The sequence below is a fragment of the Lichtheimia ornata genome (assembly GCF_029851405.1).
Source record: "Lichtheimia ornata isolate CBS 291.66 chromosome Unknown scaffold00015, whole genome shotgun sequence".
NCBI lineage: Eukaryota > Fungi > Mucoromycota > Mucoromycetes > Mucorales > Lichtheimiaceae > Lichtheimia > Lichtheimia ornata.
In genome coordinates this window covers 283,861-298,386 of record NW_026695335.1, presented here as the reverse complement: position 1 = coordinate 298,386, position 14,526 = coordinate 283,861, and the positions used below count along the sequence as shown (strand labels likewise).

The following is a 14,526-nucleotide window of genomic DNA, read 5'->3' as shown; positions in this document are numbered from 1 at the left end:
GTCGACAACACTTGTATTTATACACATACATCTAAACTACGCTAAAGCTATCTCGTATCTAAGATATGAGCTCGTCTATAATCGTAATGTCGTAATCTCAGTGAAACTAGCGTATCTTGTAGCTGTGAATGCTACAATGCTGATCATGTTGATCCAAAAGAGACCTCATGTTCCATTTGAAAATATTGAATGGGAGGGTGCAATGTGGGATTTACTATGGAGGTCGGAAAGCAGGACAGCGCCGGATTCATGATTTATCGAAATAGTAGGAAATGGCTGTTAGCTGCCAATCATAGGGAGTGTATGTGATATCATACATTGGCCATTCCAATCATGCAAAATGGCTCCGTTACACAAGCACGCCCTATGCATATTTGGCTCTATCAGGGCCTAGCTATTTGGCATTGAACAAAGACCACTTGTCATATAGCATCACGCACACAACATAAAGACGCCCATATCTCAAGACTTTACAATGAAACATGGAGTTTTTAATAGACCAATGTGCTCGGCTTGGCCAACAGCACCTTGTGTGAAAGTTTCACGTTCAATGTCGCAACTAGCCCAAAAAATATTTTTTGGTCGTCGAAAAAAGTTTCAAGAGGTCGACCCCTGGATCCAGTTTGGCTGGTGGCGACATTGCGAAATCTGGGATTGGCAAGCTTGATAGTGAAACTTACACCCAAGGTGCAGTTGCCCAAGCCGAGCCCATTGCTCTAATAAAAACCCCATGTTTGATTGTAAAGTTTAGAGATACAGGTACCTTTATGTTTGTAAGCGTGATGCTACATGAGAAGTGGTCTTTGTTCATTGCCAAGTAGCTAGACTCTGGAGAGCCAAAGATGCAGAAGGACCTCTTTGGGTAACTCAGCTAAAAAGTCAGGACTTCAGGGACAATGCATGAAAGGTACGCAACTCTCACTTTTATGTCATACATTGGCAGCTAATAGCCACTTTTGTGCATTCCCAACTTTTGTGCGTTCTATTGTAGGTGGACGATGCTCCTGCTCTAGACATTCATTTCCATGATTAAAATAGGTTGATCCGAGCTGATTTGGTTGAGTTACGCTCACACAAGATTACATCGGTTGAGCTACATCGAGCGTGCTCTATGTCCAGAGTGATGTAATCTCTTTGACCGCAGCTCAGTCAAATCAGCTCGGATCAACCTACTTTAATCGTGGAAATGAATGCCTAGAGCAGGGGCATCGTTCCCATGCAGTGGATCTCGCAACAATGATGATTGGATAAAAGTGGCCGCTAGCTAGCAATACATGCCTGTTCCTAGATGATCCATAAAGTAATTATACATTGACCCTTCCATTCATGCAAAAGTAGCTGTGTTACACAACACGACCCTCTGCATCTTTTGCTCTGCCAGGGTCCACCTACTTGACAATGAACAAAGACCACTCTTCTTATAGCATCACACTTACAAACATAAAGGCGCCTGTATCTCCAAACTTTACAATGAAACGTGGGGTTTTGAATAGAGCAATGGGCTCGGCTTGGCCAACAGCACCTTGTGTGAAAGTTTCGCGTTCAATGTCGCAAACAGCCCAAAAAATATTTTTTGGTCGTCGTCGTCGAAGAGGTCGACCCCCGGATCCAGTTTGGCTGGTGGCGACATTGCGAAATCTGGGAATGGCCACGATGGACTTCATAGTTTGACACAAGATTCCTTTGACCCCGACGAGCACGTTGATCTATTAAAGAGCCCACGTTTGATTGTAAAGTTTGGAGATACAGGCAGCTTTATGTTTTACATATGCTGTAAGGGTGATGCTATATGAGAAGTGGTCTTTGTTCATTGTCAAGTAGCTTGACACCAAGGATGCAGAGGGGTGTGTTTGTGTAACTAGCCGAGTTGAAGGGTAGATCCTATTGGTGGGAGTGCATGATGGATATTGACCCCTATATTACGCCTATAGTAAGGTCCGCCTATGATAGCACGTATGGCATTGTTCGTTCTTATGTAGGGTTGGATAAGATAGGCTAGATGAAAATTGGCATAGATGAGCATGGCTTGTCAATGTGCTCGTGCCAAGCTCACTCTTTCTTGAACATAATGGTTTAAGCTTACAATGAACCAATCTTACGTAACAACCAATAATCTTTGCAATGCAAGCGTTCAATAATTGCCACTGCCTTTTGTTTATTAGCATGTGCATTAGGAAGTTTAAACGAGTGCAAAATGCCACAAAAGAACAAAAGCACCCTGATCCATACAATGATGTCACTAATCCAATCTCGCCTTCCCACCTTCAAATTCCTATTCCCCTTTTCAATCCAAAAACCACATCTGTTGATCTTTGACGAAAGAAGGTGTTTCACAGCAATGGATGAAGATATTGGGATACTGGAGCCAAAGCATACAGCACCTACTTTGCAACCATGGATGAAAGGTGATCATGGCGACAGCAATCAAGAAAAGGATGACGCAATTATCCCTGGTGACTATATACTGTGCTTCGCCCATAGCCTATTCAATTTGGATATATTTTTCCCTTATGTATCTTGTATCTACTTGATAAACATCCACAATACCGTGTCTACGTGTTCTTCGACTTTTTATTAAATGAAAATTGGATCCAACATAATACTTGGGTATCCTACTATTAGCTCTGATGTGCAAGGGGTAGATCACTTGGTTGTTTTCTGCATTGAAAGGGGGACAGCAAATTGAAGGGTGGAAAGCGAGATATCATATTTGGTAAGGGGGTTACATAATAGGTTACACAAGTTGGTTCAGGAGTGGAGTTGCATAACCCATTGACGGATTCATGTAATGCGCACAGACCTAATAGCTTAATTACGAGGGCTGTTCTCAATCGAAGACTTGAGCAGTGGTCATTCTTATGGAGCTAAGAGCATAGGATATTGTTGAGGTTACGTATAAACAGTAATAGCTGTAGCAAGCGGGGTGGCATGGAGTGCACGAATTGGAGCGAACAGGAGGAACAAAGAGACCACTCTTCTTCACTTCTACTTCACAAAAAAAGGTAAGCTTTCTCCATTTACAAACTACAACGCGTTAATTGGTGTTATCTCTTACAATGTACAGCGTTCATTGGGGTGAACATTGTGCTCAATGGCGACACTTTCCAGTTGCAGACATTCAACAACAAGTACGCGCGATCTGCCCATGACTCAAGTCGACAGCAATACAACATGTACGTTCCATCGCTGCATTACTTTATTATTCAAGTTGGACATTGTGGTTCTAAAGTTCACGTGTAGTTTGCTGTTCTCGCGTTCATACGAGATTCAAAGGGGGCGTCGTGTGTCGTGTGTATGCTTTCCATGGTTGTCATCAAGGAGGGTCGCAACCTATTGTTACTATGGGTATGTCGACATGAAAAGCGAATGCTATTGTTACCTTACACTTCATTTACTGTAGCTTGGACACGTTGGTTTATGGTACCTGTGGCAGCAACAAGTTAAGGACCTCAAAGCAAGAATGCTGTATGGTTGGCTCAATGGTATGCATGGCATTGGGTATACAAAGCAAAACATGTTAATTAACAAGCCTTACAATGAAACAGCAGCAGCATCTACTGGATCGCATGAATACCAGGTTATTTGCAGCAACAATGGTATTGGGAATACCTAGAGGTACAGTGCATCATTCCGGGATTGGTTGGATTCAGCAGGTGAACTTACCAAACACCATACAGTGGCCGAGCCTCTTCCGGCAATACTATTATTATCAAGGCTGCACGTCAAGGATGTCATTGTATAGTACTGTGCTCTCCTGGGGAATTTTGGCCCGGAAACAGTGTGACTCAAGATGCGATGGCAAGGCCAATTTGAAAAGGCATCCGCTGTGCACACGGCCTCCATCCAAGTACGGCTATTGATTTCCTTGCCTACAGAGAGAAGGTGGATATCTCTTATGATGCCAATTTCAGGATCCAATGAGAGTATAGTACATATGGTGGCATACCTTGACGCTGCAGATTGATTATTGTATTGCCTTCGGATGGTGTATTTGGTTGCAATTCCTTGTGATCACCATGGCTCAGGTATGTATGACTCTCATGCTTTTTGGGACCTTTGCTGAAACGCCTACCATTATTATTTAGAGGGACCATTGCAGAGAGCTACTTGTCTTTTGGTGCTTTGGAGTTTACAAGATCACAGCTATGATTGCTATATTGTTGGATGAGTTTGGACAATTGTTTATGGTGCATCTTTTTTATAGGTGAATCATGTCAGCCATGAGGAAAAGCGCGTTTATCTATTGGTGTTGTCAATCTTTATTTCATTTCTGGTGGTTGGTTACCAAGCAACGGGCGATTTCTCTGAAGAGTGTCCGCCAATGCAAGTCTCTTGTGGGTGGATTGTATCAGCAACAAGTAACAACATCCATATCAAGCTTTATCCCATCATCTGGTTCTTCTCGTTATCGGCACTGGTGGGCATCCTGAAATGAAGGTCTCTTATCGATTGATCACATCAGCAGCAAGGAACAACTTGGGTATATCTTTGATATCAGCAACCTTTCTATTCCTTGGTGGTTCTGTTGGCGATTCCTTTGATGCATCTCTACAACTATACGTGTCTTATGGATGGATCATGTCATCAACAAGCAATGAGAAACCGCGTTGACATCTTTGGTGTTGCCAAGGTCATTTATGCATCTCCTCAAGGCATTCATCGTCAAGCTGCATTCGATTTCCAATGAAAAACGATTGCCATTCACATCGCTCTTTAGCCATATGTACGTCACTCCGCAGCTAGGATCTGGTTTGGGCTTTTCGATGCACAATGCTTTCTCGATTTGCATGTGGTCTTGGGCAGCAAGGATTGTCTCGTTGTCTCTCTTTGTAAGGGCTCTTCGGCATCATGTAAGTATGCTATCTTTGGTGGTATCAATATTACTCAACCTTCTCACTGCAAATGCCCATAAAGTATCGTTCCATCGCTTTCAAGCCGAGTACCACCGTAGCGGGCCTTATAAACAAGCGGACGATTGAAAAGAACCGACTGGATTTGGATATCATCAGGGTTGCGTGCATATGACTATCATTGGTAAATGATGATCCGCTCTTTTCTACAATGCCTACCAACATCCTCTTTTACTATAGTGTGCGGACTATTCAGCAAGCTACTTGTCTCGTGGTCATTTGGAGTTTTCATGGATGCAGCTGTCATTGATGTCAACCTGTTTTCGTGCGTATGGCTATCATTGGTAAATATGGGATGATCCGTTTTTTAGTTCCAATCCTAACCAACCTCCTCTTTTATTATAGTGTGGGGACTATTTAGCAAGCTACTTGTCTTCTGGTTCTTTGGGTTTTCATGGATGCAGCTGTCATTGGATGTCAACATGTTTTCGTGTATATGGCTATCAGTGGTAAATAGTGGATGATCCGTGTTTTGGCTCCAATCCCAATCAACCTCCTCTTCTATTATTATAGTATGTGAGATATTCAGCAAGCTGCATGTCTTCTGGTGCATTGAGATTTCTACATATGGATGCAGCTGCCATCGGATGCCTACATGTTTTCGTGCGTATGGCTACATTGGTAAATGATAATCCGTTCTCTTCTTCAACGCCTGCCAACCTCCTCTTTTATTATAGTATGTGGGCTATTCAGCAAGCTACTTGTCTTCTAGTGCATTGGGATTTCTATGGATGCAGCTGTCATTGGTAAATAATGATCCATTCTTTCTTTCAATGCCTACTAACACCCTCTTTCATGTGAGTTATTCAGCGAGCTACTTGTCTTGTTCCCTTTGGATTCTTGATGGATGCAGCTATCATTGGATGTCGACAGGGTTTTATTCATATGGATCATTCAATGGTAAGTAGTGAATGATCCGTTTTTTGGCACCAATCCCAACCAACCCCCTCTTTTATTATAGTATGTGTGCTATTCAGCAAACTACTTGTATTTTGGTCCTTTGGAATATTCATGGATGCAGCTGTCATTGCTAATTATCGTTCTATGGATTCGGGAAACTGTTTACCGTGCATCTTTTATAGGTGAATCATGTCAGGGTCAAAGAACAACGTCGACAGCATCCTTCAGTGTCAGCTTGCCTTATTAAATCGTTCGATGGTTTTCGTTACTGTACCACCTATTGGACACTTCCTTTTATAGCATCTGCAACGACAAGCAACATCTTCTATATCTTTTGGTGTCGCCAAGCGTTATGATTGTGTTTCTAGTTGTCGACAATCCTTTCGATGGATATCCTCATATATGCATGCCTGTATCGGTGGATCATATCAGCAACCAAGCAAGAAGCAGGAATGAGCAACAATAGGGTCCATATCTTTGGTGTCAACAACGTTTACTTCATCCTCTGGTGGTTCTTCTTCTGGGCGATTGCTTTCAAGAATACTCTACAGCGCATGTCTCTATGGGTGTATCACATCAGCAACTAGCAACAATGTTACGTGTCCTTTTGGTGCTGTCAAGGTTTATCCATCTCTCAAGGTATTCATCATCAAGTATCGCTTGGAGAAACGGCTATCAGAATTAGTCACTGTGTCGACATCTCTGCAGCAAGGAAATGTGTTTTGGTTACTGGGTGGCATCAAACATCGTGGATTCTCATATGACACTGGCTAAGTATTGTTACCATTACCTCAGAGATAAATTAGTGATATGCATTTTTATAGGCCCATCATTCCATCAAGCTATATTTTCGCATGCTCTTTGGCGCCATCAGAATCCATTTGGTCTCCTAACAGATGTCAGTGGCGAATCCTATTGCATTGAAAGTCGAAAATCAACATTTGAATTTGGGTGGGTTTCTCAGAAGCAAGCAAGCGATCTCTATCTTATAGTTGTGGTTGTCAAGGATACCGTTTCCATGGTTTTGGGAAACAGCTACCTGCCAAGTCGTCTCTGCATCGGTGGATCTTCATAGCAATGTTTTTATCGGTGTCATGACGGATCTCATTCCTCAAGTACTTGTATGGATACCTTGGACGTTCTCTCGGCAAATCAATATTCTCGCGTATGCTATTTCATCAAGACCGGGTTTATTTGTTGCAGTGCATGATGTGTCTCTCTGATGACGCCTACCCAAGAAGGTCGCTTGAGGACAGCAGCTACTGATATGGTGGATGTTTATTTGCTATGGGTGGAACGGGATGGTGCCTTGCTCTTTTGAGTAAAGCATCGTTGGCAGCTATGATTCATATGCGACCAAGTTTTATTCAATGAAAAAGTCGAACAATAGCATCATGGTAGTGTGAATGTTTATCAAGTAAACACGATAAAGGGAACAGTATTGCAGATTGAATAAGATACGGGAGAATTGGATAGAGGTAACAGGGATAATTGTGTTGTTCTATTCTTGCTTGCCGCCGTTGTAGATATCCTTCATCCATGATTTGCAAAGTAGTAGCTGTTGCGTGCATTGACTTGAGTACTCCAATATCATCCATGGCAGTAAAACACCTCTCGCCATCATCATCCTCAGCCGCATTCATATGATATGATCCATCGTTTCTGTTGACGACGCGCCAAATAACCAAAGAAACATTCCAGGATTTCTCATCACTGCACTTGATCCCATCCATCCATCCATTATAACTGTCGCAAATCCAATATTGCTGCTGATATGCTTCCTCTCCCATCCTGCTGTTGATCCATCTCTATTTTCCAACGCACCTCAACCAGACGAAGATTGCTTGAATCGTGCTGTACTTGATAGCTGATATGGAATCATCCATTGGAATCCGTATGCACGAAAGCGAGTTGCTACACGTAAATAAAGCTGCTTCCATACAATGGCTACGTGCTGTTCACGTAAGAAAAGGCTGTAAGGCAAGTTGCTGCAAGTAAAGTACGCTGTTCGAGACAATGGAGTAAAGACATCGCTGATAGACACTGCTGGAGTGAATGCTGTTACGCTTGATGGTGATAGAGGAGTGCACAAGAGAAGGTGTTGTGTCAAGAGATTCGTGCGTTGTAGAAGAGTGACAACAAGGCTGCGTACACGCCATGGACTTGCCATTCAGCCAAAGACAATCGGATCACGGCAATTGTAGGATTGACATGATGGGTTGAAGCAGGACAATCGTTTGCAGGTGGTAGTTGTATACTTGAATGGGTCAACACTTGTGAATGGAAGGAAGAGGGAAGAAGCTGAGAATGGAAATTAAGATCGGACACCACTTGTAAAATGCATGAACACTGTACATTAAACTTTGATATTGAGATTTCCCCTCTCGAACCTGAAAATTTCACACAAGATGATCTTGGGCATGCTGATCAACTTCATTCATTTAAAAGTCGCTGACTTCATTATAAAAAGTTTTGAATGGGAGGGTCCAAATGTAGAAATGGCGGGAAGTAGGGTGGGCGGTCCATTACCTTGAGGTTGGCAACCTCGAATTCAAAACTTTCTCGCAAGATGCTCTCGGGGATGCTGATCAATTTTGTTCTCATAAAGCCCCCATGCTTCATTATAAGAAAATTTCAAGGAACAAGTGCCTGCATGTTTCGCCTATATACTGCAAGAAGCGTGATGGAGCTTGTTTACTGCTACAATGCGATGGTGTCGAGACCATTATAAGAAAAGTGAATGGCACGTGATGATTACACGCACATACCACCAATGACAGGTTACTGCACAAATGGGACAACAGCCGCCTTTAGAAAGGTACATAAACAACATCCAACGAAGAAGAGGTTGCGTGTATGACAAGTAATACCATTCCATGTCACGCCTGGATGTAGGAGTACGAGTTGCATAATTCTTTACAGGGATCTAAAATAGTCTTTGTTAACGTAAATGTTGCCATTGTCAGTGATCCATTTATAGCTTATCAAAGGAGATCCAGGCTTGTTTATATCCTGTGCCACGCTTAATCCGGTTGCTGGTGCACTTGGTAAACATGTACTATACGTGGATATGACAACAATGAAACAAGTACTTTATTGGTACGTACCACCAATCTTGCACTTGATCAGTCACGGACATGCAACGACATTTTATGCCGTAATTGGTCGGGCGCCACATGTGGGTATGCATTGACCTCATACATCTATAACCCAATAATTGGAACGCATCATATCCAAGCCCACGAATGCATATGCATTAATAAACATTCCTATCTTTTATCGTCGACATCAATATTTGATACGTATGTAGCTGAATAAATGTATCCTTTTCCTCCGAATCACGCATGCACATACACGTTTGAAGGGACTTATGATTGATTTCAAGTGGGAGAGCAGCAGCAGGAACAGGTGTCCTTTATGTTGTCCAACAAGGAGACGACAGAAGAAAAAAGGTGTGTGCTTGTTGTTGTGGTGACACCAATTCAAGGAGAAAATAGAGACAAAAGCATCCATAAGGAGCATTCGAGGGAAAAACAAATAATAAAACCTGTCAATCGAAACACACACAATGGATTTACCACTTGCCCTTGCCATCTCGGGCCACCCTTTGAGGGGAAATGAGGCGTGGATATCCCTCCTCTAGCCGAGTATGGCAAAATGCATTCTGTTATCATCCTAAGAGGGACATGTCTACGCATGCCTCACCCGTAAGCCTTCCATACTATTATACTATCACCTGCTCCTTCCAGTTTTCCCCTCTCTAGTTGCTACATTTGCTATCTCCTTGGACATTGGAAGGTGGTGTGTATCAAGGGCACGTACAACTTGGGGTACTGTATTCTCACGTTTGCATATATAAAAGCCAGCTACTCGTTTCTCAAGTGTCAGTGCTTCAATCATTTTCAATTACCTCTACCATTTATTACATGTCAATGGAGGTGGTATATCAACAACAGCCATCAGCCATGGTAAGCTTTGTCGAAAACATGCTATATGACATGTAAGCTAATGAGATGGGTGTTATAGTTTTGTATGGAAGAGCAGTCGAACAAACAACAAGATATCACTATGGTGGATCAAAAAGATACAACTACCATGACAACAATGGCTGTCGATGCGGAGGAAGATGACACTGTTATTTTTAACAGCAGTGACAGTGACATTACATTGACACCCGAGGATGATGAGCAACAACAACGACCATCATCCCTTGCTGGAGAGTATCCACCATCATTCAAGAAGCGCTTCAAACAAGCTTTACGCATTTCAGCACCATCACCATCACCACCTCCACCAATGTATATCCACAACAAAGCACCTTGCCATTCATTACCTATCAAGGGTATCCTTAAGCAAAGCAAAAAAGCGGATGAATCTGTAACGACAAGCAACGATGATCCTTCACTGCTACCAGCAGCAGCAGCAGCAGCAGAGACTCATGATGATACTAGCAAGCCTACCTACACAACAACTTGTGCCAAAACAACATCCACCAATTATACCAAGGCTCGGCGGTACAAGTTTATCCATCGATTTTGGCGACATCAACCACAACGTCCAAGAGCCAATGGAGAACCCAAGGTGCGATACAGCAAAAAGGTTACGGTGCATCCAACCTATTCACGCATCGAGTACAACAGAGAACCCGATCCATGTGCAGCTTGCATCCACCTGACACCTGAAATAGCCCACGAGATCAGAAGTGAACTTAATGTCTTCAAGTGCAATGAAATGCAGGTGCATCCTGCAAGTCGTGTTTATACCCATTTCCTTATTTGACCCCAGTATAACATCACCCTAATGTAGTATCACTCCTTTCTTTTATCCTCCTAATCATCCACCTCCTCTCTTTTACTTTTCCTCCTCCTACTCTTTGTAAATAGCTTATATCATTCTGTAGTCTCTCTCTTTCTCTTTTCTTTGGGACCCCAAAAATAGTAATGTGACAAAGGTCAATCATTTTATAGTTCTCTGTGAATGTGTGTGTGTGTGTGTGTGTGTGTGTGTGTGTGTGTGTGTGAGCGTCTCTTAGAACCTGAAAGAAAAGAACGAGTGGAATTGGTCCGCATAAGAAAAAGGAAAAAGGGAGATGAATAAAAAGAGGAGGAGTAGGTGTACGATGATGATGGTCTGTAGAATACAATAATAGAGAAATGGGTACAGCATAGTATACATATGAACAATGAAGGTGATGGTGGTAATGTAAAATAAGAATACACTGGGGGATGGGAGGCTATATAAAAAACATGTGCTCAGCTGAAAGGATAGAAAGATACAAACGAGCGGGCTAGAAATACATAAATAGACACAGTAGATGGAAACAGCATTTGCTTTTTGTGGAGGAAAGGGTATATAGGTATAAGTATATATGGGGGATTAGGGTATGCTTTGTTGAAGGGGGTTGAATTCAAAAGAGGTGTCATTGTTAGTAGGAGTGATAAGGTTTGGTGATATTGTTGCCATGGTGATGTCGACGTAAAGCTCTCTCGACGATGGCTATAGGATAATACATGCATCAATACACGCCATGGGTGGGCATCATTGTTCTTTACCTCTGCACTTTTGCTTGTCAACATGTGTCTTTGGGCAATCATAAATGGTCCAACCATCGAGCGTTCTTGCATGAATGTTGGCAATAGGTGCCAATTGTTCCATGGCAACCCAGCGACCATACTTGGCTGCATAATGCAACGCCGTCCAGCCTAATGAATGTGTGCGTATGTGTGAATAACGTATCATCATTCATGATGACTTTTTCTTTAAAACACTTACCTTGGGTATCGTAATGATCCACCTGATCCTTGCTTTTTTCAAGCAAATGAGGTACAAGTTGATGATGACCAAAAATGATAGCGACTTGCAAAAGCGTGCGGTCTTGTGCACCATACGTAGGCAAGGATTTGGTATCCATATCCTTGAGCAAATTGAGCAACTCTGGCAAATTACCACGCATGCAAGCATCATGGATCAATGTTTGAGGATCAAAACGAACATGTTTGCTGGTGCTGTTGTTTGAATGCGTTTCATGAAGCATGTTGACAGGTGGTGAAAAACACATGCGACGACGCATAGGTGATGGGGGTGGTGTCCAACATGTGGATGAGTCATCAGCTGACAGCATGGATGAGGATGTGGATGTGGTTGATGGTACCCCTGCAGCAAAGTATTCGGGAGGAATAGCTGCTGGTGATGGTGGTGGTGGTGTGGTGGTGGTTTGCATATACGAGTCCATGATGGATGATGTTGTCGTCATGTTGCTGTTATAGTGTTGTTGTTCCATTGCCTTTTTCAACAACATGGATGGACGAATAGCGTGTTGTTGTTGTTGTTGTTGCTGATGCTGTTTCTCAGATGACAACATGGCCCTGCAATCATTGCCATGAGGGGCCGTGCGACAACAATCTGCGGGGGAAACAAGATTGGCATTCCGTGCATTGCAATCGGCACCCAGGTCTAGCAAGAGTCGTACAAGCCGAGGCATATTCCAGAAACAAGCTAGATGCAAAGCCGTATTGTTGGAACCCCATTGACGATTGACAAAGGCACGCAATGGTTCATGTGCACAATGTTGTTGTAAAAACTCAAGCATGGCAATAGCCAATGCACCTTTTTGAAGCAATAATGTGTATTGTATAGCGTCAAATTCACCCGATTTCTTGAGTGGGCCCAATTTGCGCACGGCCTCTTGTCGAACATTCAGGGGGTATTGTATGACACGCGCAACACGCCATGTCAATAGAGCTTGGGCCAAATCATGGCTGGATGCTCTTTCGCAAATGTTGTTGAAATCTTGTCGGCTACCATTGATGATCGCGTTTTTCAATGCACACGACATTGATGTTTGGTTTTTGTTTTTGTTGGTGGTAATGATGGTGCCTTGCTCTTTTGGTTGAAGATATCGATGACGGGCAAAGCTGCTGGATGTCATACTGCTGCTAGCTGAGAGGAAGTAACGTTGTTGTGTCCTGTTTGTGTGTTGTCTATTTTGATGATACCAGTGAAAAGGTGAGAGAAGAAGTTGGTATGAAAGAGAAATAAACGGGGAAAGAAAGCAAAAAAAGAAAAAGCGGGTGAAATGATGATGATTTGGATTATATTCACACATTCGAGGAGGAGGAATTGATTTGGGACATGTGGTTGCGTTCCCGAGCAATCGATGCTTTGGTGTAGGTTCTTTCAAAGTGTGAAACGCCGATGGGGTTAAGGCCTTGGAGGGGTGACCATTTTGAGCAAGGGACCTTGTGTAAGTATCATAAAACAATGACAATCATTCGTCATATACAAAGAGCGGTTTGTTCCGGCTTCCGTAGTAGCTACTAAAGGACGCAGTTTGTGTAACGATTATCGAAAAGACCGTCTTTGGAAAACCCGCGTTTGTATGGCTCAAAGAGTGAAATATCGCGAGGGAGAGAGAGAGCAAAGACAAGGAGCGTGTATTACCAGCGAAAATCTTATGATCATAACTGAACTGAATCAAACATCTCATACATGCGTGATCTCTTTACTGCATTTAACATCCCCTTACTGCACCTGCAACCTTCTCCACCCCTTACTTGAGCTACGCACAATATCCCGCCACCCACAATGCTGAGATCATCCTTGTCACAGATTCCCCGCTATGGTGCGAGCACAGGCCATATGCACACACAGACGTACATGCACACCCATAACAATTGGGAAACAAAGATGCCTCTGGGTCTGTGAGTCATTAAAGTTTCCTCCCCCAAGGTTGCCACCAATGACGAAACTGGTTAGGAGAAACATGGAAACAATATGGAAGAGAGCAAACAGCCATCGTTGCTGCATGCGTGGTGAAGCTAATGCAGATAGCGTGCACCTAATGGATAAGCCTCGGCATAAACATATCCGATGCAGAAGCGCTTCCGAAAAGCGCGCACATACATTTTGACCTGATCTCTTTCTCCTCAATGTCTCCTTCTTTTTTCCAAATTCGATGCATGGTGGTGGCTCGTGACACTTTTAGAAAGAGAGAAAAACCCGCGTTTGTAATGCACACAAGATTAAACTTTCATCACAACATCCATTACACACATCGATGATGGATGTTTCCATGGCGATCAAGTAAAATAGATCTTAGATTTCCAAAAATAACGAATCTCATCCGCTACTTGCATGCCATTCAATAAGCACGCTAAGGAACGCATATCCTTTACATAGCAATCCCAACCACAGCGATCCGAGGAAATACACAAAGGAAGCATGCAGAGCATCTTTGGGTGGAAGAAGCATTGTCAAGTCATAAAGAAAACAGTAACCAGGGACAAAGAAACGGTATCATTTTATTATGCAAGATCAGGATGAAAGCATAGCAACCAATCAAAAATGTATCATAGGGTTGATAGTACACGACAAACTACTACCACCACAAGCATCGATTATTCCGTTTTCCTTGGCCTTGTGTCTACTAATGACACCATTCTCTATTCCCTGATCACTTATCATCCAAGCAACCCTTACCTGTAACAGTAATCCCTGTGTTTGTGTGTGGGTCGGTGATGGCAACAAGGATAAGCAGATGGTACAACAAAGTAACCTATGAGCAGGGAACTTGTTCATGGTACATTATGCCGCACCCTACTTTTCGGAAGACGCATTCCGAATGATTTTTTGATCGTCAGTGATGACAATGGAGTTGTCTTTTTGTAGGCTTTTGATGGCTCAGCATACATCAAGGTCATGGATGGATGATATGAGC

At 42.9% G+C, this 14,526-nt stretch overlaps 4 protein-coding genes across 4 annotated transcripts; 2 read left to right on the top strand and 2 right to left on the bottom strand.

The window, feature by feature from the left end:
• Positions 1-1,343: 1,343 nt before the first annotated feature.
• Positions 1,344-1,664, bottom strand: O0I10_004258 (uncharacterized protein; the record flags this gene model as incomplete). Its single annotated transcript, XM_058484319.1, has 2 exons — positions 1,344-1,388; positions 1,437-1,664. 2 exons carry the CDS (start codon positions 1,662-1,664, stop codon positions 1,344-1,346), a joined length of 273 nt encoding a protein of 90 aa, XP_058344944.1.
• A 1,639-nt stretch (positions 1,665-3,303) lies between these two features.
• On the top strand, positions 3,304-3,613 carry O0I10_004257 (uncharacterized protein; the record flags this gene model as incomplete). The annotated part of the gene is made up of 2 exons (XM_058484318.1): positions 3,304-3,345; positions 3,401-3,613. 2 exons carry the CDS (start codon positions 3,304-3,306, stop codon positions 3,611-3,613), a joined length of 255 nt encoding a protein of 84 aa, XP_058344943.1.
• A 6,123-nt stretch (positions 3,614-9,736) lies between these two features.
• Positions 9,737-10,589, top strand: O0I10_004256 (uncharacterized protein; the record flags this gene model as incomplete). Its single annotated transcript, XM_058484317.1, has 2 exons — positions 9,737-9,778; positions 9,837-10,589. 2 exons carry the CDS (start codon positions 9,737-9,739, stop codon positions 10,587-10,589), a joined length of 795 nt encoding a protein of 264 aa, XP_058344942.1.
• Positions 10,590-11,235: 646 nt separating this feature from the next.
• O0I10_004255 (uncharacterized protein) lies at positions 11,236-12,738 on the bottom strand (the record flags this gene model as incomplete). Its single annotated transcript, XM_058484316.1, has 3 exons — positions 11,236-11,306; positions 11,363-11,512; positions 11,583-12,738. 3 exons carry the CDS (start codon positions 12,736-12,738, stop codon positions 11,236-11,238), a joined length of 1,377 nt encoding a protein of 458 aa, XP_058344941.1.
• Between the last annotated feature and the right edge of the window lie 1,788 nt (positions 12,739-14,526).